We start from the raw sequence: 26,392 nt of genomic DNA, 5'->3' as shown, positions 1-26,392 counted from the left end.
AACTTTATACCTCATTCGAAAGCTTATTACGAGAGAAACAAAATGTATATAGTCAACATGTTCCGAAACGCATATTAGAGGACTTAAATGTCGAAATACGCGTGAAAATTAAGAAATAGCCAATTTTGAATAATGAAATGGATATTTTGAATAATGGAATGGACTGCTGCGACCCTTTAGCCCCTAATTATAGATAAGTTTTATATTGCATTCGAAATCTTATAACAAGAGGAACAAAATGTTTATAGTCAACATGTTCTGCAACGCATATTACAGGACTTAAATGTCGAAATGCGCGTGAAAATTACGAAAAAGCCAATTTTGAATAATGAAATGGATATTGATTAATGGAATAGACTGCTGCAACCCTTTAGCCCCTAATTATATATAAACCTTATACCTCATTCGAAAGCTTATAACAAGAGGAACAAATGTATATAGTCAACATGTTCTGAACGCATATTACAGGACTTAAATGTCGAAATACGCATGGAAATTAAGAAACAGCCAATTTTGAATAATGGAATGGACTGCTGCGACCATTTAGCCCCTAATTATAGATAAACTTAATACCTAATTCGAAAGCGTATAACGAGAGGAACAAAATGTATATAGTCAACATGTTCCGCAACGCATATTAGAGGACTTAAATGTCGAAATACGTGTGAAAATTAAGAAATAGCCAATTTTGAATAATGAAATGGATATTTTGAATAATGGAATGGACTGCCGCGACCTTTTAGCCCCTAATTATAGATAAACTTTATACCTCATTCGAAAGCTTATAATATGCGTAACGAAATGTATATAGTCAACATGTTCCGCAACGCATATTAGAGGACTTAAATGTCGAAATACGTGTGAAAATTAAGAAATAGCCAATTTTGAATAATGAAATGGATATTTTGAATAATGGAATGGACTGCTGCGACCTTTTAGCCCCTAATTGTATACAAACTTTATACCTCATTCGAAAGCTTATAACGAGAGGAATAAAATGTGTATAGTCAACATGTTCCGCAACACATATTAGAGAACTCAAATGTCGAAATACGCGTGAAAGTTAAGAAACAGTCAATTTTGAATAATGAAATGGATATTTTGAATAATGGAATGGACTGCTGCGACCCCCAGCCCCTAATTATAGATAAAGTTTATACCTCATTCGAAAGCTTATAACGAGAGGAACAAAATGTTTATAGTCAACATGTTCCGCAACGCATATTAGAGAAGTAACGAACGACCTAAATATCGAAATACGCTTGAACAATAAGAAATAGCTTATGTTGAATAATAGAATGGACTTCTGCAACCCTACAGTCCCTATTACAGGCAAAATTTATACACCAAATAAAAGCTTATTGATAGAGAAATAGAATGAGTATAAACGATATGTTCTGCAATGACCATTAGAGGGGTTACGGGGGACGTAAATGCCAAAATACGCGTGAAAAATAAGAAACAGTCTATTTTGAATAATGAAATGGATATTTTTAATAATGGAATGGACTGCTGGGACCCTTCAGCCCTTAATTACAGACCTACCTTTTTGTGATTATGGACTTTCCGAATTGATTTTCCTCTGAGTTCAGTATTTTTGTGATTTTACTTTTTACCTCATTCGGAAGCTAATAAAAAGAGGAACAAATGGTATATAGTCAATTTATTCCGCGCAGTAACAAGGGACTAAACATCGAAATACGCTTGAACATTTTGAGGGGAATTTCTGCTTGGACTGCACCTAAAAATTTGAAAATCTTGCACGCTCGTTGACGAGGTTAAGAGGGCAAAACGTTGTTGGTTGGGCTTGAAGGGGAAAAGTGGGTGTTGGGGTCGTGGGAAAATGTAATTTTGTGGAAAAAAGAAAATACCCCAAAACAAATCCACAGATAGAATAAACACAATGGATTGTAAGATTACAAATATGTCTGATCAGAGAGTTAATGGCGCAAGAGGTAGAAAATTTGGAAAATACTGATGAGGAAACCCTCAAATGGCGAGAAGTAGGTCAGGACTCACCCTGGACTGTCAAAGACATTTAAAATATTGACATGAAGTGTTGGTTCGCAAAAGTTATAACCTTGTGCTTGAAAGAGAAAAATATCCGCACTTGGGGATGTGAAAGACTTAACAAGCAGCTGAACACCGTCTGGACAAAGAGAGAGACCGATGGAGCTGTGCAAATCGTTAGCTATGAGATGAAAAACTAGAGGCTCTCAAGAGCCTGTATCGCTCACCTGATTCTACTTGAGTTTTTGAAATCATATAAACAAATATAAAATTTGGCTAAAACTAACAACACAACCTCATAAGGAAAGGAAAATTCAGGCTATATTTGATTCATTCAATTCAGTGGTTCTCTAGAAGAAGACTTATGTATGCATTTCACATAGGGTCCTATGTTAAACTTATTCCCCAACTGGCTGACATCTTGGATGATGGATCGGCTACAAAGTAACAACACTTGGTCAGCACCTCATAAGGAACATTCATGCCATGTTTGGTTTCATTCCATTCAGTAGTTCTCTAAAAGAAGTCATTTGTATGCATTTCACAAAGGGTCCTATGTGAAACTAAGTCCCCCTCTGGCAGCCATCTTGGATGATGGATCGGCTACAAAGTAACAACACTTGGTCAGCACCTCTTAAGGAACATACATGCCATGTTTGGTTTCATTCCATTCAGTGGTTCTCTAAAAGAAGTCATTTGTATGCATTTCCCATAGGGTCCTATGTTAAACTTGGTCCCCCACTGGCGGCCATCTTATATATAATTAGATACTGGATCGGCTACAAAGTAACAACACTTGGTCAGCACCTCATAAGGAGTGCCTTGTTGGGTTTCAGTCCATTCAGTGGTTCACTAAAAGAAGTTATTTGTATGCATTTCCCATAGGGTCCTATGTTAAACCAAGTCCCCCACTGGTGGCCATCTTGGATGATGGATCGGCTACAAAGTAACAACACTTGGTCATCACCTCATCAGGAACATTCATGCCATGTTTGGTTTCATTCCATTCAGTGGTTCTCTAAAAGAAGTAATTTGTATGCATTTCCCTTAGGGTCCTATGTTAAACTAAGTCCCCGCTGGCGGCCATCTTGGATGATGGATCAGTTACAAAGTAACAACACTTGGTCAGCACCTCAGAAGGAACATTCATGCCATGTTTGATTTTATTCCATTCAGTGGTTCTCTAAAAGAAGTCATTTGTATGCATTTCCCATAGGGTCCTATGTTAAACTAAGTCCCCCGCTGGCGGCCATCTTGGATGATGGATCGGCTACAAAGTAACAACACTTGGTCAGAACCTCATAAGGAACATTCATGCCATGTTTCGTTTTATTCCATTTAGTGGTTCTCCAGAAGAAGTTCAAAATGTAAAAAGTTAACGACGACGACGGACGACGACGGACGCCAAATGGTGAGAAAAGCTCACTCAGGTGAGCTAACAACAGGCGCACAGGGTATGACTACCACGATTTTTATATTTTTAATAAAAATGGTATGATTGGAAGTGTGAGAATATGTTGTTTAGGCCTGAAAATGGGGTTCAAACCATTGAATTTGGGGATGGTAGGAAAAACCTAAAAGGAGCATTTTGACAGATCCTCACTGAAACTTGACATGGGTTGCTGCCTCTGATCTTTAAGGTCGTAGTAGTTTTTGAGTCAAACTCGGCATCATCGATCTGGTCATCATCAGCTAAAGCCGATCTGACACATTGTTCAACCAAGGACTTTTTGGACTGGGCCAATCGCAAAGTATCGTGGTGTTTCTTTTTCTTTTTGGTTACATGCCTAGAAAATAGTGTGAGATCCATTACGGTGATAGCATTCAAGCAAGATAGAAATCCCAGAGGAAGGGTTGCTTTAACACCTGTGCCGGTCAAAGCTGAACCCAGGGTACTGCTGGTTAACACCAAACTACCCACAGAACAAGCACACAGTGTTACAGATACAGCTTTGTCCAGACGTACATAGGCGTTAAAGGTAGTTTGATACCTTCAATTTCTGTATCGAGTTGATTCTACACACATTCGACTATAGTCGCCGGTACCCAGAATCTAAATCGTTCATCTATTTTATAGGAGCATACCGAGGAGGGGAATGTTTTTTAAGAGGCTGTTAGCATTCAAATATAAGATCAGATTAGCTTCGTCGTGGAATTGCTGACCACGCTTCAAGTAAAGTCCAGTCCCATAGGTAATCCGGGCGTTTGAGGATTTGAGGTAGAGACCGTTGACACTTGGATTCACTGCGCAAACGCATCCACCACGCTACAGGTACAATTCAGACCTGAAGGCCTTCTTGACGGCTTCACCACCAAAACCGCTCAAGGCTCCAACACCCAAGGCTGGTAGAATGGTCTTTTGCTATCATGGGGAGTGCCCTTATTTCCAGCCCTGCCAACATGGGTAGATATCCACCTACTTGTTGCGTTTACCTTCATTTGGGTGATACTCAGCTTCCGATTCATTCCACCAGTACCTTTTTGGGAGAGGCTTGGTAATCTTTTGATCTTTTAGAGAGGTGAGCCAGCTTTACATGGTACAAACGAATGCAGACTTGGAGGTCCGTTGTAGAAGAAAAGAGGGACGAAAGATACCAAAGGGACAGTCAAACTCATAAATCTAAAACAAACTGACAACGCCATGGCTAAAAATGAAAAGACAAACAGAAAAAACAATAGTACACATGACACAACATAGAAAACTAAAGAATAAACAACACGAACCCCACCAAAAACTAGGGGTGATCTCAGGTGCTCCGGAAGGGTAAGCAGATCCTGCTCCACATGCGGCACCCGTCGTGTTGCTTATGTGATAAAAAATCCGGTAAATAGTCTAATTCGGTAGGTCAAATTCATGAAAGGGAAGGGGATTGTAGTTACGACGTAAGGAACATATCCGATATCATTTGTGAAACGGTTATTCTATAACGGTCAACCAACTCGTGATGGCGTCCGTAAAATTTACGAAGGGATGATTTCAACTTTACAATTTGGAACTCTTTAATAGCTTCCTTGTGAGCAGTTACCCTCTATCAAGAAAATCATGATAGGAAATGCAAGCACGGGAATATCGTATCAATTGGGAGATATATACCCCGTATGCACGTGCTGTTGGAATGTTGCTACTTAGAAATGGAAAGTTCACAATTGGAAAGCTGAAATCATCTCTTTTGTCGTAAAGTTTTGTCTTCAACCGACCCTCATTGTCAATTTCCAGATGTAAGTCAAGATATGAAGCCGACTTAACTGTATCTGTAGTATCCTTTATCTCCAATTCGATGGGATAGATGCGTTCCACATAATCACCAAATTTTGAATTGTTTAGTGAAAGAACGTCATCTATATAGAGGAAAGTAGAGTCAAAGGATATTGCTAACTTCTTATCTTTCTTCCTAAGAAGTTCCTGCATGAAGTCAGCCTCATAATAATAAAGAAACAAGTCAGCAAGAAGAGGGGCACAGTTTGTTCTCATTTGGATGCCGACAGTCTGTTGAAAAACACGTCCTCCGAACGTAACAAATATGTTACTTTAAATAAAGCTAATGATAAGAATGACCACTGCCCTTTCCTCGATCTTGATATCTATATCATAAACGGGAAGCTTAATACAAAAATTTATGATAAAAGAGATGATTTTTCATTTCCTATTGTTAATTATCCATTTTTAGATGGTGACGTTCCCTTGTCACCATCTTATGGTGTTTATATATCTCAACTTGTACGATTCGCTCGTGTATGTAACAACGTTTTAGATTTTAGCGAGAGAAATTTATGTATTACTGAAAAATTATTACACCAGGGTTTTCGATATCACAAACTGGTCAAAACATTTACTAAATTTTATCACCGGTATAAGGAAATAATTCGTAAATGTAACTCAGCATGCAGACATCTTATACGTTCAGGTATTTCACATCCACAATTTTATGGAAATATTCTTTATAAAGCACAAAAATGTCAGTATTCTCCTCAGAAACTAACAAAACCTTTGAATAGACTTATTAAAAGGGGATATAGTTACGATACTGTTGTCAGGTCATTAAAGATTGCATATTTTGGCTTTAACATTGATTCACTGATAGGGTCTTTGCATCGGAACTAAACACATTTATTTCTAAAAAAAACAGTTGTTGGCATGACACGGGTTATGTTCTTCTCATATATTTTATGATAGTATGATACTAAACCCCTAACGGGAGGGATTGTACCTGATATTCATATGATGAAGACATAATCTTTCAATCAGTTTAATTGAGGTCTGGAGCTGGCATGTCAGTTAACTGCTAGTAGTCTGTTGTTATTTATGTATTATTGTCATTTTATTTATTTTCTTTTGTTACATCTTTTGACATCGGACTCGGACTTCTCTTGAACTGAATTTTAATGTGCGTATTGTTATTCTTTTACTTTTCTACATTGGCTAGAGGTATAGGGGAGGGTTGAGATCCCAGAAACATGTTTAACCCCGCCGCAATTTTGCGCCTGTCCCAAGTCAGGAGCCTCTGGCCTTTGTTAGTCTTGTATGATTTTAAATTTTAGTTTCTTGTGTATAATTCGGAGTTTAGTATGACGTCCATTATCACTGTACTATTATGCATATTTTAGGGGCCAGCTGAAGGACACCTACGGGTGCGGGAAATCTCGCTGCATTGGAGACCCATTGGTTGCCTTCGGCTGTTGTTTGCTCTGTGGTCGGCTGGTTGTCGCTTTGACATATTCACCATTTCCTTTCTCAATTTTATTGTCAATCAAAAAATCAAGCATCTTGATAATATTGGTTTCAGAGAATTTTTTGTTTGAATCAGAGTGATTCTTTACAAAGTAGGATTTATCCCTCCATAAGACAAGATACTTGTATCTACGTTGGCCATTCTTTTTTATGAAGCAAAGTAATACCAACTCTTTCAATTTGTCTTTTAGTTTGGCATGTGGAATACTTGTGTAAAGAGTAGAAAAGTCAAATATTTTAATACTGTTACACGATGAAAGAGAGTTAGATTGAATGTACTCTAAAAGATCTTTGGAATTTTTAAGTATCGACATCTGATTCACGCCACCTCTAGAATAGGCAGTTTCACAATAACTTTGAAGCCCGTATTTGACTGCTGATAAAATAGATGTTAATAATTCAGAAAGGGGTTTCGTGGAGCACTTGGAAGACCCAGCATTAAACCGTTGTTTGTCAGGACACTTATGTAGTTTATGTATCCAATACAATGATGGAAGATCCAGTTCTTTATCTTCGGTTGAAATACCAAAGGAACAAAGAACAGACATATGATTATCCAGGATTTCCTCTTTGGAAAGTGTCGTGAGGGTATATGTTGAGTTTCCAAGTGAATTGTATATACCTAATTCGTTTATCAAGCATTTAATGTAATGACTTTTACAGACAAAAACGATGTTATTTGGGGCTTTGTCTGCGGGGACAACAAAATATTTATCATGGAGGTCGGATAGGTGTTTAGCAACATTTGGGTCTTTGAAGATTGACGTAGCATGGGCATTGATGGACCCATTCAGTTTCTTAATTCTGATTCGTGATAAGTCATTTATTCATACCTCTCGATCGATTTGCCTACCGTCTTAGTCGTTGAGATATGTTTGCATGCGATTGCTGGTTTGCAAGATCACTGGTAAGTATACTAGTTTTTTGGGTCTTTGAATGAATTTTATACCAGGACCGTCTGCGGAGAAAAAAGCTGTAGATGGAAGACTGCTGTAATACCATTTACATAACTTATATGGTTGATATAGTACGGCGGCTTTGTGAAAAATTGGGCACATCCTGCTACAAACATGAAGTTTGGCACAGACTTTCCTAAACTATTTCTCTTTTATTTCAGATAGTGAGGCATTTGAAAAAAATGTCTCTTTTCCGGTAAAATTCAAAATGGCGGACATCATACTTTAATTAGCCCAATACCGAAGGCTAGTATGTGAATAGACGTTATGAACATGCTACTATCATGAAATTTGGTACACACCTTTGTTATGTACTCCTTTGGATATATGATATAGATTAGACGTCTTCAAAAACCCTACTCCCGTAAAAGCCGACATGGTGGACATTGTACTAAAATAAGCTTACTTTTAGGGAGGGTAATTGAAATGTATTTTAAACTATTGCTACTTTCAATATTTTGAGAAGGAACCTTTCTTTGCTGCTTGTCATGGATACAATGTATAAGATATATTTCTTTAAAACCCTACTTCCGGATATATCCAATATGGCGGACATAGAAATATTGTATTTCATTTTAATATTTAACTTTTTTCCCAATGTAAAGAAAATGGTTTTTTTTGCTGGTCACTCAATTTTTAGCTTTAAGTCATCCTCAAAAGCACTAATTTTATTCAGTTTTATATGTTTTAAAAATACAAAGTTAACACTTCCGGGAAAAAACCAATATGGCTTAAATTACAAAGATGAGTACTCAATCCATATCTTCGATGAAGAGTTTTGAATAGATTGATTAAAACAGAATAAAATCACTAAAGTTCTTAAAAATCTTAAAAATTACTATTCTATAGCCGCAAATACATGTTTATTCACAATCGGAGAGTTTGTTTTCCAAATTTACAAAGATCATGATTTTTTCTTACATCTATAATGTACAATGACAACAAAAAAAAAAAATCAAAAAAAATGAGTCACTGAGGCCAGGGCTGGACTATTCTCCCACCCTACGACAATGATATTTTAATTCGTTATTCTATATTCCTCACGGATTCATCAGTCACTGCGAAAAGTTCTTTCGCGTTAAACAAAACTCTGTGATAAAAAATAAAAGAATAGTTTACATTTTTGTTTGTTAACCGAACAGCTGTTCATAACTCATGTCTTTATTTAAGGGAACAATTTCTGCTGGTGGACCAAAGAGAGTGTTTGATTTAAATGCAGAAAATGGAAGATTGTACTTGTTCAAGTAGGTAGACTAAATACGTTGTATTCTGATAAGGACAAAAAAAGAAGATATATATAGATATATAGCATTGACGATATAAAAGTTGTCAAACAGTGTACAAACCACTTTATCACCTGATTTGTACTTACACGGCGGGTTCTACAAGTAGAGCCGGATCTGTTTAATCTTCCGGAGTACCTGAGATCCCGTTGTTTTTGGTGGGGTTTGTAATGCTCAGTCAATAGTTCTCTTCGTTGTGTTTGGTGTGCTGTTTGTGTGTTCGTTATTTTTAGTTTGTTGCCATGGCAACGTCAGTTTGTTTTACTATAGAATTTTCAAGATATCTTTGGTATTTTTCTCCTCTTAAGAAGAAAAACAACATCAAAATAAATTAAGAATTAAAAAAAATACAAACAATCAATTACAATGAAGAAAAACAGATTATATTCTATAAAAAATCATATTCATCCATGAATGCAATCTATCTGCAACACAGAACATGGGCACATTATTTTAGATATGTTACTCGTTTATCAAATGTGTTTCTGCTAATGTTAGATACAAAAGGAAAATTAATAGCAATAACTAAAATAATAAATAATGAAACATTAACTTTGAAGATATGTTTTTTTAACAATAAACATTGCAACTATTTGTATCGAAGTTCCACTGTTATTACACAGAAAATAGTTCTCATGAGGTCATCGGAAACAGTAAAGTTATTATATGATATTATTTACTAATCATTCTTATAGCTTTGATACAGATCCTACAGTACGTCATACATTCTGGGGTCTAGTCATTGGATCATGTTTAAGACTTATCGCATTGTCATTCAATCAATCAACAGTCCAAAGAATTAGTTCTATGAGCACACAGGCAAAGGCCAGAAAGTAAGTCAATGGTTTAATGAGTATTGATAATAAAAATTTATCACGAAATGAAAAGAAAAAAATAAGGAAGCAAATAGACTAAAGCATATTTAAAGAAAAGATAAGTTTTAATGCAAGTATGATGTCTGCAAATAAAAAAAAATAGAGTTACAAATGCCGAATTCAAAATGACCTTTCATAGTTTAAAAATAAGGTTTCGGATGTTCCAAGTACTCCTTAGTGTAAATAAATCTCAAAGATATAAAAAAGAAGATGTGGTATGATTGCCAATGAAACAACTATCCACAAAAGACCAAAATGACACAGACATTAACAACTATAGGTCACCGTACGGCCTTCAACAATGAGCAAAGCCCATACCGCATAGTAAGCTATAAAAGGCCCCGATAAGACAATGTAAAACAATTCAAACGAGAAAAGAATTCGTTTTACATCTCCTGCAGAAATACCTATAAAACGCGAAAGAAACTTGTGTTATCTACCCTGCTTTATAAAAATAGATCATTAATGCGTCTAGAAAGTGTAGTGAACGTTTATAAAAGATATCAATCTTTCGAGATATAAAATACTGGTAAGTTTTGATTTAAAAATCAATGAAAAAAATGCAGGTCTAGTTTCGGATGACTTTTGTCGGCAAACTCATAATTCAAATAAAAATTAATCAGAAGATATTGTGACAATGATGAAGACACTGTTACGCGATAACTTCTATTATAATATGATATATGAAAGTATCCGTGTATGATTAAATTGTAATGGGTAATGATTGCGCACTGCTCCTTTCTGCTTTTATAGTGCTTCTTCTTATGTACTAAAATAATAAAGTGATAGCATTCTCTTCCATAGTGCAACGACAGGTTTTAAATAAAATTCATTGTACGCTCTCAAAAAAATAACAACACAAGACCTTTCTTTTAAAATGTTGATATTCAGAAATGTGGTAAATAACGGTAACAGTAGTATATTGCTGTTAAGTAGTCACAATTCGATAGAAAAAAACAAATCCGGATACAAAACTAAAACCAAGGGAAACACATTTTCTATAAGAGGAAAATAACGGAACAACAGAACTAACAACAAAAACAAACACAACCATACATAGAAACAGACTGTAGATAGCTACTGCTATATTCCTGACATGGTACAAGTAAGTTAAGAAAAATAGTGTGATGAACCATGTTTTATGGCTAGTCAAACCTCCAGCTTATATGGCGATGTTAAAATATCACTAAAATGAAAACACTACGTGACACGAATGCAGTACAGAAAAACACAATAACACGTACCACAGAAGTGTATAAATTTGATTTGATTTATAAAGAAACATGTAAATCACATATTAACAACGGACACCTCCCATGATACCATACCAGGACACAACTAACGAAATATAAACTGCGCGTCACATGCATGGATTACAAAAAAATGACGTATTGTTTGTGACGTTTATATCACACGTTTTTGAATGTTTTATTTATAAACACGTACACGAACTGTAAAGGCGTTATTTTGTATATTTTCTAATCATGACAAGAATGTAAATGGAATTGTGTTTGTAAGGCGTTATAATTTGTATTTTTAAAACCAAGTCGGTTTTCTTTTAAATCAAAACTGAGTATTAAAAAAAATTAAAAAAATTAAGTACAAATAATTTTCTAAAATTAATTGAATTTTTATACCATTATTGATATAGGTAATTGCATAAATTCAAAAGATAGATAACACCAATTAACTTCATTTTTCCAGAGTTATGTTTTTAACCGCACCAGCATTCTTCGTTACACTTTCACTGGCAACGTTAGAAGGAGTTGTAGCGTATGCATATTACACAAGCATAAGATGTGACCCATTGACATCAAAACGCATACAAAATCCAAATCAGGTATGCAAAAACAAAAATGTTTTCCGTGATTAGAGAATGGTTGTATTGACTAGTTGTAGAATGACTTGGAGTATGCGATACTTGAAGGTCTGTTTTGTGTTCATGTTACAGCCCTTTTAATAAACAACATGTTATTTCCATTCCATATTTTATATACATGATTCTTTAGTTTTCTATGTTGTGTCATGTGTACTATTGTTTGTCTGTTTGTCCTTTTCATTTTTTGCCATGACGTTGTCAGTTTATTTTAGATTTATGAGTTTGACTGTCCCTTTGGTATCTTTCATCCCTCTTTTATATACAAAATGCACACACTTTACTCAAATGCAATGGTATATGTCATGACCTGACCATTGGTTCACCAATAACCTGTTAAATTAGATTATTTTTCCCAATACAGCCGATTGAGTTAAAATTTGAAATAAACAGTAATACAGTCTCTACTGACGTTCAAATCATTATAAACTTCTATTTTAAGCCATAGACATAATGCATATAAAGCAGACAGTGTTCTCAGCAATTGATATAACATCTGTTTGAATTGCCCCAAGAGGGAAGAAGAATGTCGATAACTTTTCAGATCAGACGATTTTCTTGCCCGATTAGAAAGGAAATGACACGCGGAAACATGTCACTCGAGAGTTGAGGCAAAACTTCGGCCAGATATTGTTAACAATATACTTGAACTTGAACACAGCAATGTGAAGAAATAACAATGACCAGCAAGATTAACTGAAACAATTGACAAGCATTGCGGTTGGTGTCATGCTTTCAATTTGTTGAACAGTATAAACTGCTGAAAGCATTGAAAAAAATGGCAGCCAAAAGAACAGCCAAAATCTTTCACTGTGAATTTTCCCCAAGGAAATTTTAACCTTGTTTTAAACACAATTGCGGAACTAAAAAAGTCAAAACATATGAATCGTCAAAGAACATTAAAAAGAAATATGCCTTAACAGCTAAAACTATCTAAGGTAAACCTTGGCTGAGAGAGAATGTTTGCATTTTTTTTATACATGATCAAAGTGATAGAAAGAAGCTATGCTTTCTAACACTCTAATAATAATACTGTCATGATTTTGTATTATTTCAGATAATACCGTACATGGTTCTAGAAATCTTCCGGAATCTCCCTGGAATGTCGGGTTTGTTTATGGCATCCCTTTTCAGTGCATCTCTTAGGTTTATATACATTATCATCCTAATTAATTATCATAGTTTTATGTGTGTTCTTCATATTTCTTGATACTTAAATGCGCTGATATAATCATTAAATCATTTTATGTAATGTTAATTCGGGTATCATATATGATGTCAAGCAAAACTGCGACAGACAAAGTAATTATCAAATTACAGGAGTATACAATGTACAACGCAACACCATATAGACATTTAAATGTATGTTGTCAATTTTGTCGTTTTGTTGCTGTCCCATTGGATATTAAGCTCACATCGTGTATCCAAATACAATGGATTGTTTATTATTTTCTGTTGTTAAAGAAATAAACTAAAAAAAAACCCACACAAATAAACTCATCATTGATACCAGGACTAAATTTTGTATATACACCAGACGCGCGTTTCGTCTACAAAAGACTCATAAGTGACGCTCGAATTCAAAAAAGTTCAAAAGGCCAAATAAAGTACGAAGTTAAAGAGCATTGAGGACCAAAATTCCTAAAAGTTTTACCAAATCCAGCTAAGGTAATCTATGCCTGAGGTAGAAAAGCCTTAGTATTTCAAAAATTCTAAATTTGGTAAACAGTTAATTTATAAATATAACCATATCAATGATAATTCATGTCAGCACAAAAAGTGCTGACTACTGGGCTGGTGATAGAAAAACCGTCAGTTCTGTTAGTCGACTAATCATTACAGTTGGGATCAGTCTATACTTTCTTTTTTACCTGCGAGGGACTTTCAGGAGAACTGTTCTCGACAAGTCTGTAGAACATTTCTCCTAAGGACTTAAGAACAGTTTTTGACTGGGGTTGTTTTACTTTAGAACCGTTTAAGATACTTCTTATATAATACAGTTTTGTGGCGTCGAATCAGTCGTGTGACAGCCAATGCGTGGTTCTGATGTGCTGTTTTATAAGCTGTCCTAAATTATTTTACGTGTTCGTTTTATTCTTGGGTTACTCAGTGTTGACATGAACATTTTTATAAATTTATTGTTTGGAAAAAGTATGAAATATTCTAAATACTAAGAATTTTCTTATCCCAGGCATAGTTGACCTTAGCCGTGTTTGGCACAATTTTTTGGGAATTTTGGATCATCAATGATCTTCAACTTTTTATTTTCTAACTATTTTGGTCTGAGTGTCACTGATGAGTATCGTGAAGACAAAATGAGCGTCTTACGTATTAAATTATAAGCCTGGTACCTTTGATAACTATTAACATGTCGAAAATATACTATTGTATTGTTTATTTGTGTATTTCTCTATCCTTAATATTCTTGCATTTATTTGTACTGTATTCCTGTCATGTAATGTTGTAATTTAAGGGTCATATTTAACGTTGCCATAAAAGCACGAGGTTTGGCTAGCCACGAAATCAGGTTCACTCATCATTTTTCTTAAAATGGTCTGTACTAAGTCATGGTCTGCATTTAAATCAGATTGCGCTTTAGACTGATTCAGAAGATGACGTTTATGTGTTTTCTTCGTATCATCTTATTAGTAATTATATGGACGCATCACTACTAGCATCTTCTTCTGTTGACTTTCTTAAATGTATATATCATATATTTGGCACCTGTATTTTTCTCTTATTAGTACCATGTCGTCTGGATTGAGTAGTTTGTCTGCCATGACAGTAGAAGATTACATTAAACCATATCACAATTTCTCGGATAAAAAGCTCACAGCCATCGCAAAACTTTCCGGTAAGTAATAAAACTTCAAACCAATAACTGTCAAATACGTTATCAGACATGCAATGAAACTGCACTACATTAAAGTTATGTTAAACACAGATAATTGTTTTCTTTTTCACTTGGATATTTATTCAAATCTTATTTTGTTTTAATTGACCAATTTCATTTTATGTTTTCAGTGCCGTTCTATGGATTGCTTTCAGTAGCCGTTTCATTTATGATAGCAGAAATTCCTGGACCGATGTCCCAAGTAGGTCAGATAGATATTGTTCATTTCATAATCTTCAATGTTTGACTCATCGAAGAAACTGATGTCAATTTGTTAAACCTTAAAAATATTATACAAGTCTGATTTTTCGAGTACATACACGTGTTCATGGATACTCTAACCCGTATCTTGTATAACGATATAGACGAAAAATCACGATACTTAAATGTCAAAAATTTCATTTCAATGTCGGTAACAGAGAGATTTAGGCAATTATCTATTTGATATTTAAGGCCACTGTGAAAGAACAAATGGACTAATGCTTATTTTAGGTTAATTCTTTTTGCGTAAATCCCTGAGGGTTTACGCAGTATATATTGGGCGATGTCCGTAGTCTTTCGGAACACCTGATGTTATTCGGAATACATCTGTTCTTTCCATGGCCACCTTGCATATATACATGCGCAATATCTTATTAATTGACCTGTTGAATAAGCATTATAGCATCTTAAAGTTGCTATAGAGATATGTTAGATATGATGCATAATTTATTATTACTTTAAATATCATTTGAATACTTCCTTGCACGCAATTACAAGCTGCTAATAATTACTTTCAATATATGTGTAGTTATTTTAATTATATATAGAGTCAAACGTTAAAACGAGCTGCATTTAGATATGAGATAAGATTTCATGTTAAGCAATACGAATTATATTTGAAACGAGATTTGTTAACTGAAATCTATTAAAGAAGTATTACTATCATTTCATTTAAGATACGGGGCTAGGGAATATGTACATGATGTACAAAGCAGACTGATTTTTTTTTCATACTTTCTTGAAATTTTACGTCTACGATAGACCAAGGACATGTATACATAAACTAAAATACGTGCCTCGACTAGGTGTAAAAAAAACGAGGATTTTTCAAAAACAAATATCGTTTATTGGAAACAACGTTAAAATTAATTATGAAAGTATATTTCCGTTTTTATTTTCATTTAAATTGGAAATTTAAGGTTATTTTCTTTGTTTAAATATTGCAACATTATTTACTTTTTATTAAAACTATCATGATCCTTTTCGTCATTGGAATGTGATAGAAAAGTAGATATTCAATATGAAAAAAAAAAATAAAACTGAAGTCTAAATCTAAAATATATTTAAAAAAAATACATTTTACCATGCAGATGTAAGAAACAGTACTTCAAGCAATTAAACAACGAATTAAATGTGCCACTTTAATTACAACTGATAACCTTAAAATAAATCATGCATGCAATTTTAGCAGACTTTATAACATGGTCGGCGATAAGATATCAAATATAAAAAAGAAGATTTGGTATGATGTCAATGAGAAAACTATCTACAAGAAACCAAAATAACACAGAAATAACAAAGTATGGGTCAGCAATGAGCAAAGCACATACCGCATAGTCGCCTATAAAAGACCCCGAAATTACAATGTAAAACCATCAGTCAAAACAAAAAATTAACTTAGTTGATCGCAAGAGGAACGCTAAGCAAGCGTTAATAAAGATATACGCTTGATGAACGATTTTACTCCAGGAAATTGTTATGGAGCAAAACAAAATTCATTCAGCTCAAGCGTGTGTTAAGCGTATATCTGTTCGCTACACGCCCATAATATACACACTACAAGGGCGTTAAAAACGCTACACGTTTGAGACACGTTAAGGTCACGTTGCATACGCTTCAAAATCGTTTCACTTTAACTAAAACAAACACCCCATCACGTCGCAGAAACTCCGAAAGCACGGATTATCGTTCCAGATACGACCGGGACACGTCTCAAATACGTTCAATAGACTTTTTTTTAATAAAACAATACATCTTTATTAAACAAGTATCTAATATATTATACAAACAAGCATTTGGGTATTCGATTGCATTTCTGTTTTAAAGACAGCAACTTGTTTTATATTTATTGGCATCACCTTCGCCAATTCTTATCTACCGTAAAACACTTATTTACTTTCTTTTTAAAGATAACTGCAAGCATTCTACCAGCGTTTGGAGGCCCATCGTGTGGATTATTTTTATATACGGTATTCTTTCCATGGGCAACAAAAAAGGTAAACATGTACAGAACAAATATAACAGTCATTCCTTAAATGGACTATATTTTATATTTAACGAAGATATTTTAATGGATAATGAATATGAAACAGAACAGATTCACACACACACACACACACACACACCACTAAGCTAGGAATCGTATGGAATATAAAATTAGTAGACGAAGTCAATATGAAAAGATAAAAATCTCGTGCCGTTAAACGATCCCGAATTCGCATCGTAAGACGACAATATGAGATACAATTTACTATATTCATTGTATATTCATAGAAACTGTTTCATATCGGCAGCTTTAAAGACACGCATTTTTGAAATGCACATTTAGTGCAGTCATTTATATCATGTCTACCACTGTGTCGATACCTCTGTTGGGTCACTATTATTTCCCGGGGTACTATCAGCTGAAATATCTCAGTACTTCAGTAACGGCGTACATTTAGTGAACTATACTGTGATAAAACTTGAGAAATCATTTCAAATAAAGCAATGCATCTCCCTGATGGATATCTCAGATTTCCTGTCCGTGTTTTCGTAAATGTTTGGTACTTTATGGTTATATCAGCTATATATCGTTATCATAAGGTTTATAATTCTAAAAAAAATGGCATTGTCCAATACTAACGAGAGAATAGTTGTTTAAATGTACATCTTGTGCAGTAAAATTTGTTTTGTATGTGATGTGTTTCCCTCAGTTTTAGTTTGTAACATGGATTTGTTTTTCTCTCAATCGATTTGACTTTCGAACAGCGGTATACTACTGTTGCCTTTATTGATTACGTAGAGCTTACTTTAAGTTAAAGCAAGCATTCTTCATTACCGTATAGGATTTGTAAGTATATGTATTTATAAAAATATGTTTGTTATCTGTTATATTATTATTCCAGAGTCAAGGACTTTTCCGTATTGATATTTATTGCATGTTCTTTTGTATACCTTGTAGTCCACTAATTGAGAGTAAATGGAGGACTGTAGAGTTCTCAAAAGAACTTATTTAACCCCAGGCCCTGTCACGTGTTCAAGTGTCTGTCCCATGAAATGTGATTGCCTTATCTCATAATTTATTTTATTTAAAATTTTATGATTTCTTTTTAATCCACCCACAACTTTTGGGCGTCATCATAAGTTGACACATGTCCATAGTTGAAGACTGTACCGTGCTGACCTCTAGGTGTCTTTTGTTTTTTTTTTTTTTGGTTGCTGTCAGCTTGATGTATACCACATGTCTCTATATATAACTATTCACATTTTGGCGTTTTAAATTAAAAAGAAAATTGATGCATGTTGTTATTTTATCTTACAATTTAAGTGCTGCTCTATGAATTATCTGATGAATTGTTTCATTATTGTTTCATAAATTATTCAAAATACTATTTTTTCCCTTTTAACTGTTCTCTCTGGAATGAAATTGATTATCTACGCTGCTAGAACATAAATTTCGTGTTGGATTTTCCTCCGTCTGAATTTGCTTAATTTTACTGCTAGAACATCAATTACATGTAAGATTTTTCCTGCGTCTGAATTTGTTCAATTTTAAAAGTTCTTTTTGAAGCATGATCGATAGATTTCAAGTTCAAATTCAAGTAGCATTGATAAGTTACTTAAAAATTAAATCTTTAATTGAAAGATCCGAAATCTAAAAATGAAAATGAAAGTTGAGAGCTACAATGTTTTAAGTCAATGTGTATGTCATGTCTTTTATTGGTGTGTTTTAACTCTCGTTCTAGGGTGCACTGATTGGTACTACAACTTCTGTTATACTGTCCTTTTGGTTGTCAGCTGGGAAGAACTTTTCTAAAACACTACAAAGAACACCATGGGCTACCATGCCACCGACTGACCAGTGTTATTTATTTCAAAATACGTCACACTTTATCAATTACACAATTACCACTGAATACACAACTTATCAAACTACAGAAGCAATCATGGATCATCAGCAGTACGCTTTTATATGAATTTCATTTGCAAGTTTAATATAATTAAGAATAATAGCATATCAGTACTATATCACTGTGGTGTGTATAGGGGGTCTTTTACAATAATAAAGTAAGCACAGCCATGTCGTTGTATGGGTCGGAATGCCAAATATATCAATGAAGTCCTATTTCATGGAGATGATATAATATTTGATAGAAAAGTTTATGTTAATCGGTCCAAAATGTTTTCCTCTTCAGTTAAGGTGACTTTCAAAACTGTGTCTTATAATATGAACTTTCCATGTCTACTTTGTTGGTAACATCTTAGTTAAATGTTGCAAATTGTATGTTTGAAATTTGGGAAATAGATGAATTGTACATGATTTTTCTTTTTATAATATGTGTTATAGTGCAATAGGTGAAATTATACATTAAACTTAAATCTTAGGCAATAAGCTAACTCAAAAGTAGTAAGCCTATTGCCTTACTGATATCATGCATTATTATTAAATCCTAGGATTAAAGCTTAACTCCTGAAAATGTGTCCAGGCATTCATCGCAATGCCTAACATATAAATGCGGATACATGAAAAGACTATAATCAAAAGTTAAAATACCTTAGATATACCATAACAAGACAAGAACTGAAGTTTAAAATTTCAACTCCCTAAACCAAAATCTCTTGTTATGGCCGCCTTAGTTTTAACTCTTATATAATCAAAGTTGAAAAATCACTTTGAAGCTTATTGGTCGAAACAAAAAAAATGTTAAAACATCAATTGAATCCAAAGTCACATCTGAAGCACATTATATCATGCATGTGAGAGCTCTAATGTTAAAAATTTATATAGGTTATAAAAATTCATAATTTGTACTTGAGTTGGATTGGAAATCATTAAAACGACATATCCTCTACCGTTGAACTCTTTGAATAAAATGGGTTTAAGGAATATTTTCCTAAATACGATTTGTCTTGCTACAGCTACAATCTTCACAATGTGGATCAAATAGTTCGATGGAATCGCTAAAAATATTTGTACAGCCATGGATTGACGGAATCAAAATAACTATATGCAAAGGCATTAGTTTGTTGATGCATAAGGTCTCTGTACGGGGCGCCGAATGGGACTCTTGTGGTTTTGTACTCAAAATTCAATTTTGTACGGACAAAAGTGAGTTTTTTCCATCAAAAATGAGTTCAGTTTAACAAAATTTGTAGCATACTACAAATTTAAATTTTGTCATACAAAATTACCTTTCAGTGGACAAAAGTTACTTTTGTCATGACAAAATTCATTTTTGTAACACAGACTTTACTTTTGTTACCTAATTTGAAAATTGGGCGACAAAAGTCAATTGTGTAGTCAAATTAGTTTATTTCGGATTCTGTGAACTTATTTGCATACAAAATCGACTTTTGTGAGACAAAATTACACTTTTGTGAGACAAAATTGACATTTGTGAGACAAAATTGACATTTGTGAGACAAAATTGACTTTTGTGAGACAAAATTGACAAAATTGAATTTTATTCACAAAATTGAGTTTTGTCTCTCAAAAGACAATTTTGTCTCCCCTAAGTCACTTTTGTCTCACAAAAGTCAATTTTGTCTCACAAAATTAAATTTTGTCGTCACAAAATTGAATTTTGTCATCATTGAAATTCAAAACGAAAAGTCAGATGGCAAATTCAAAAGCTCAAACCCGTCAAAGTTGACAAATGGAAAACAACTGTCATATTTCAGAATTCGTACATGCATTTCCTTATGTAGAAAGAGTGGATGAAATCTGAATTTATAGCTAGTATCCTCTAACTTGAATGAGAGTCGCATAAACTTTCATTATATTGACAATATATGTGAACAAAACAAACAGAAATAATAAGTAAAAATGTCAAAAATAGGGGCACAACAGTCATTTTGTGTTATTCATAATCAAATATGTCATCAAAGAACTTTCGTCAAATAATTTTCAATTAGAATCACCAATCCCCCTTTTTTTACGATACACTCACTTGTTTGAAACATATCAATAGTTTTGATACCACAAAGAAATACAAAGGTAATTCTGTTATGCATATGAAAAAAATATTAAAATTTGAACATTTGTTGAATAATTGCTTATCAATATTTGGAATGTAATATAAACAAAACTTTACATCAAGAATCATACTTCACAAAATGTATATTTACATGGAAGATAAAGCAAAAATCCCAAAGATCGCTTATTGCCTGAAATAGTGCTTAGGAATATAGGTTAAATAATCATCAAGTTTAAAGCTTAATGCCTGAACACTATATCAGGCAATAACTTAATGTCTATGCGCTAGCTTATTGCCTAGACTTTACGCTTAATGCCTAGTCTTACTTATTGTCGCTAACATATGTATGGTTAGGGATTTTCGTAAATATTTCGTGAATTCCAAGTTAGATATCTGTATCAAAATCTTAATGTTGAGATTAACTACCCTTCCTGAACTGTGTTAACGACCTAACCCGCATTTATTCTTTACAATAATAATATATTTCTTCTGAATATTTAACAGCGTCAACGAATCTGTAGTGGAATTCAACCTGAGTAATTTAGGAATAATTCAGAAGCCTAATAATTCGGGTTGTATGATCGAAAATATAGTTTCTTTATGGTTATTGCATTTTATAATGATAGATAATTACTTCGCTGATAGAGGCCTTTGAAACAAACCTTACAATTTCTACTAAGAAACAGTGTCTCTGTGTTTCTTGAACTTAAAAAATACCATTATTATAATTGTTATAATAAAAAAGTAATTAAATGGTTACAAAGTGTACATTCTATGTATGTACATTTTGTTGCTGCATTATTCTAATAGTAGATAATAGAGGAGTAAGTATTGGCCAAGTATTAAAATAAATAATTTGTAAGATGACTGAAGGTACGTAGTTTTTAAAGAAACCCGTTAGTATTATCAATTTCAAAGAAAGAGTTGTAAGAAATGGCAAATTGTATTCCAGATTTTAAAAATTGATCTAATTTTCAAGCTGCATACGGGTGATCTCAGGTGCTTCGGAAGGGTAAACAGATCCTGCTCCACATGTAGCACCCGTCGTGTTGCTCATGTTATAACAAATTCGGTAAAAATCTAATTCGGTAGGTCACATTCCTTAAAGGGAAGGGGATTGTAGTTACGACGAATGGAACATATCCGATATCATCTGTGAAACGGTTATTCCATAACGGTCAACCAACTCGTGATGGCGTCCGTAAAAAGGGATGATTTCAACTTCACCAATTGGAGCTCTTGATTTAGTAGCTTCCTTGTTACCAGCAACCCTCTATAAAAAACATCATGATAGGAAATACAAGCACGGGAATATCGTATCAATTGGGAGATAAATACCCCGTATGCAGGTGCTGCTGGAATGTTGCACTTAGCAATGAAAAGTACACAATTGGAAAGCTGAAATCATCCCTTTTATCGTAAAGTTTTGTTTTCAACACACACTCATTGTCAATTTATGAAAAGATTTTATGACATTTCTATTTATACAATTGACTTGATCACAATTTAGAGAATTCAGATGTATCCTCGGTAACATGTTGATTATTTTTCAGTGAAGGACTGGACAAGTTTTATGCATTGTCTTACCAATGGGTTGGTGTTCTTGGAATATTTTACATGCTGGTCATTGGCATTGTTACAAGTTGCATAGAAGGTTAGAACTTAACATTCTAGTATTTATAAAGATCTATTTTTTCTGATGTTTTTTTTCAAATATATTACCTTGACAAAGTTCACTATGACCGCAAAATGTACACGTTATAGCGTGTGCTGTTATTTTTCCACTTGAAACAGGTTTTATGCCGTTAAAACGGTGATTAAAAAAGGTCTGATGCTATTTTTTTCTGCATTTATATTTTGATTAAAAAAAGTTAAAGTGTAGAATTTCGTGGTCAACACCATAAATCTCTAAAATCAAGAATACATTTTTTTCGACAAATAACCACATTAACAATTTTCAAATGTTACAGTAAACATGACTTTTGACTTCGGTTACATATATTAGATAATTTACCATTCGCTGACGAAAAAGAAACCGTCACAAAATCAAAATTGGTTATATTTTTATTGTTCCTTATAGAAATTAAATATATCAATACAGCAGGAATGGGAGTCAATAACAATATAATCTGTAAATGGTTCAAGAGCAGTTATCTTATGGTAGTGTATCTTCGTGTTTTGAGTTAATTTGAATAAAAAGTAAACGTAATAAGTGGTAATCAAATAGGATGAATAAAAAAAAAAATAGATATAAACTTGGTTATAAAAAGGGTCTTACAAAATTTGAAAAATAAGGTGTGAAAATTAAAAAAAAAGTAAGATGAAACATACATCTTTGTCACATTTTTTTGATTTTGGAATTTTAGGAAAAAAATCTTATGATACTGTTTATAGTGAAGTTGCAATCGTTTGTAAGTCAACAAAAAAACATAGAAATATCGATACCTCCATGGTTCACTGCATTGGTACAAAATCGAAATCATATATTGATAAAATTTTATAAAAAGGGACACGCAATGCAATCAGTGACGTTAAAATTAACCAATATTATACAATAAAATAAGTGACGATTATTGAAGTATATAGATTTGTCCCAGGACTGGATGCTTTATAGGGAAATATATCACGATTTTGCAAATGACACTACAATGCTGTAATCTGTAAATGGTTCAAGAGCAATTATCTTATGGTAGTGTATCTTCGTGTTTTGAGTTAAGTTGAATAAAAAGTAAACGTAATAAGTGGTAATCAAATAGGATGAATAAAAACAACTTAGATATAAACTTGGTTATAAAAAGGGTCTTACAAAATTTGAAAAATAGGGTGTGAAAATTTAAAAAAAAAAGTAAGATGAAACATACATCTGTGTATGCTAATGGTGTTTTTTTTATCAATATTTCATTTGATTTTAGGCTTGCCAAAATCGAAAGACATTGATGTTATATATGTGTTGTCGTTCTTTGATCAGTTCTTTCCATTCCTTCCAAAAAATCTCAGGACCAAATTATACTTGGGTGTGCCATTTGAAAAGGTAATGGGAAGACATCTTTACCGTTGAATATGAAAACATGAATAAACCTCCCAGTTGGATGACGTTCACAGTGAAAAACATAAAATGAATATCTGTTGCAAATTGATGTACTTTATAGAATGATATATAGAATCATTTTCATAACAGCGTGGACAACCGCAATACTTATGTTGGTAATAATACTGACACATTTACCTTTAACTTCTTTGTCAATCGGCTATTGTTAACGGTGATTGTACGCTCACTCAATTTGTCGGAGGCCTGCCAGTGGGGATTTAAATAGAATATAAGAGTAAAATACATGCAGGTGCACGAGTAGAAAACAAATTTTAAGTATTCAACATTTAAATCATCACACAAGGTTTGGTTCTCTGTTAGATATTCGTATGATATGATTTAGGCGTAAAGAACCTTTGGCCACCCCACAGTTTAAATGTCTATACCATGTGCGATATAACATGTAGGCGTTACAGACGAACGTTCACCTTATCTGACCAAGTCAATTGATAACCGGAGCGCTCTAAGAAATTATATTGTCCACGCTGTTATGAAAATGATTCTATATATATATATATATATGTGTGTATATAGATATAGGAAGATGTGGTGTGAGTGCCAATGAGACAACTCTCCATCCAAATAACAATTTTAAAAAAGTAAACCATTGTAGCTCAAAACAAGGTAACCTTATAGTTATGGATAATAAAACAACTGTGCAGTCTCCTTATTTTGACATGATAAAACATTTTGACAAATCATGAAAACATTCTATCGATTGAAGATTTACTAGTTTCTGCTAAACTGCATGAATATGTATCAAACACGTGATCGTGATTTGGTTCAGACTTTTAAAATTAGAAAAAGAACCGACTTTTCGTTTTGAGTTGTATCCAACCATATTCTACATAAACATTATAATATTATTTAAATCATACTGCTACCATACAGTTTCCTGACTTTCAACGTCAATAATATAACTAAACATCGTACCTTATCATTGTATACATAATCCTTTCTGGTTTTCTTAAACTTCATTCGAATGAACTGTCTTACATTTCGATAAATTCTTGTACCGTAGTTTTCATTCTGTTGACTTGATATTTAAAACTAAAACTATTATGTTGACATCAAATTTGACACTTTTTCAATCAAACATTTTACAAATTTTAGAGAGAGGAATTATTAAAGAAAGTAGATAAAGGTTTTATGGATTACGAAGCAGAACTTTTACCTACTGCAGAAACAGAACTAGAAGAAAAAGATGAAATGTCCTCGAAATTTGTAGTATCCAGAAATGGGCATACGGATGACGATGAAACAGCTAAAGATAATGATGTTTAGACAATTAACAGTCTTGTTCTATATTCAATATAAGAAGAAGACATTGTACTTGATTTTATACTGTCCTTATAATTAGGAATAAAGAAGGCAATTTTGTGATATAAATCAGGCATTGAATTAACTTGAGTTAAAACAGTGTACATTAAATGTCTTTCATTTTTGCTAAAGTGCTTTGTCTATATGCCTTTTTGTGTTTTTTTTTTATACATATGACGTGGCTCTGTACATCCCGGCATTTTGTTATTGTTCTATGATGTTTTTTTGTATACTTGCCTTTCAGTTTTCTTAATGTTCTATGTCTTACGCCTTTTTGTGTTTCTTTGATACATATGACGTGGCTCTGTTCTTATACATCCCGTCATTATGTAATGGTACTATTGTAAATTCTTGTATTCTTGACTTTCATGTTTGTTAATGTGATTTGTCTATATGCCATTTTGGTGCGTCTTTGTTACATATTTGTTTGTTTTTTTTTTTATAGTTATTAAGATTTTAACACAATGTTGACTGCTGAACTCCTATTTTTGACATTTTTACCTATTGTGTGTGTTTGTTTTTTCACACACCGTTGTCAATATAATGGAATTTGACGTGCGAAAGGTTTAGCTAGCAATAAAAACCAGGTTTAATCCACTATAATCAAATAAGAAAATGCCTGTACCAAGTCAGGAATATAGAAGTTGTTATTCATTCGTTTGGTGTGTTTGAGCTTTTGATTGTGCCATTTGATTAGGGATCAGAGATCTACCGTTTTGAATTTTTCTCGGAGTTTTAGTATTTTTGTGATACAATTTTTTTGTTTGAAGATGGCAGCCGGGTTCGATACATCCCATTATACAAAAAGACATTAAACTAAGTAAAGACATTAGAGAACTCGGTGTTACTGACAGCTAGTTAGTAATAAGCCAATAACAACTAAAATCAACTGTATACCTGAAAGTTATCGGTAATTTGTACATTTTTCCGTTGATGTGTACTCGCTGATAATGTCAGTATCAGTGGACTGGTCGTGATATAAAAATTATTGGGTTAGTACGCAAATGACATGCGCAAATGCAACGCGTAAGGGTCTACTTTCCCCTTTCATTCACAAAATTGCGCGTGATTTTTTTTCGCAGAAACGCACGAGATTTTTGGCGAATGAAATACTTGACATTGTTTGAAACTTTCACAAAGT

The 26,392-nt window shown here is 33.5% G+C and overlaps 1 protein-coding gene across 3 annotated transcripts in view; it reads left to right on the top strand.

The window, feature by feature from the left end:
* LOC143067734 (sodium-dependent multivitamin transporter-like) overlaps window positions 1-25,382 on the top strand; it is a 44,435-nt gene extending 19,053 nt beyond the window's left edge. For 2 of the 3 annotated variants that reach the window (XM_076241221.1, XM_076241222.1), the window contains 11 exons: window positions 8,866-8,939; window positions 9,674-9,811; window positions 11,558-11,693; window positions 12,787-12,875; window positions 14,474-14,583; window positions 14,754-14,824; window positions 16,794-16,880; window positions 18,612-18,826; window positions 22,397-22,497; window positions 23,756-23,874; window positions 25,045-25,382. In XM_076241221.1, coding sequence (XP_076097336.1) covers window positions 8,866-8,939; window positions 9,674-9,811; window positions 11,558-11,693; window positions 12,787-12,875; window positions 14,474-14,583; window positions 14,754-14,824; window positions 16,794-16,880; window positions 18,612-18,826; window positions 22,397-22,497; window positions 23,756-23,874; window positions 25,045-25,215 — 1,311 coding nt within the window. In that variant the 3' untranslated portion in view covers window positions 25,216-25,382. The remainder of the gene's footprint in view (window positions 1-8,865; window positions 8,940-9,673; window positions 9,812-11,557; window positions 11,694-12,786; window positions 12,876-14,473; window positions 14,584-14,753; window positions 14,825-16,793; window positions 16,881-18,611; window positions 18,827-22,396; window positions 22,498-23,755; window positions 23,875-25,044) is intronic. The other variant, XM_076241223.1, reaches the window with a different exon arrangement.
* Window positions 25,383-26,392: the final 1,010 nt, after the last annotated feature.

Source organism: Mytilus galloprovincialis, chromosome 3 (assembly GCF_965363235.1).
Source record: "Mytilus galloprovincialis chromosome 3, xbMytGall1.hap1.1, whole genome shotgun sequence".
In the NCBI taxonomy this organism is placed as follows: Eukaryota; Metazoa; Mollusca; class Bivalvia; order Mytilida; family Mytilidae; genus Mytilus; species Mytilus galloprovincialis.
Note: the sequence above shows the minus strand (reverse complement) of the source record. Positions and strands in the feature narration are given on the sequence as shown.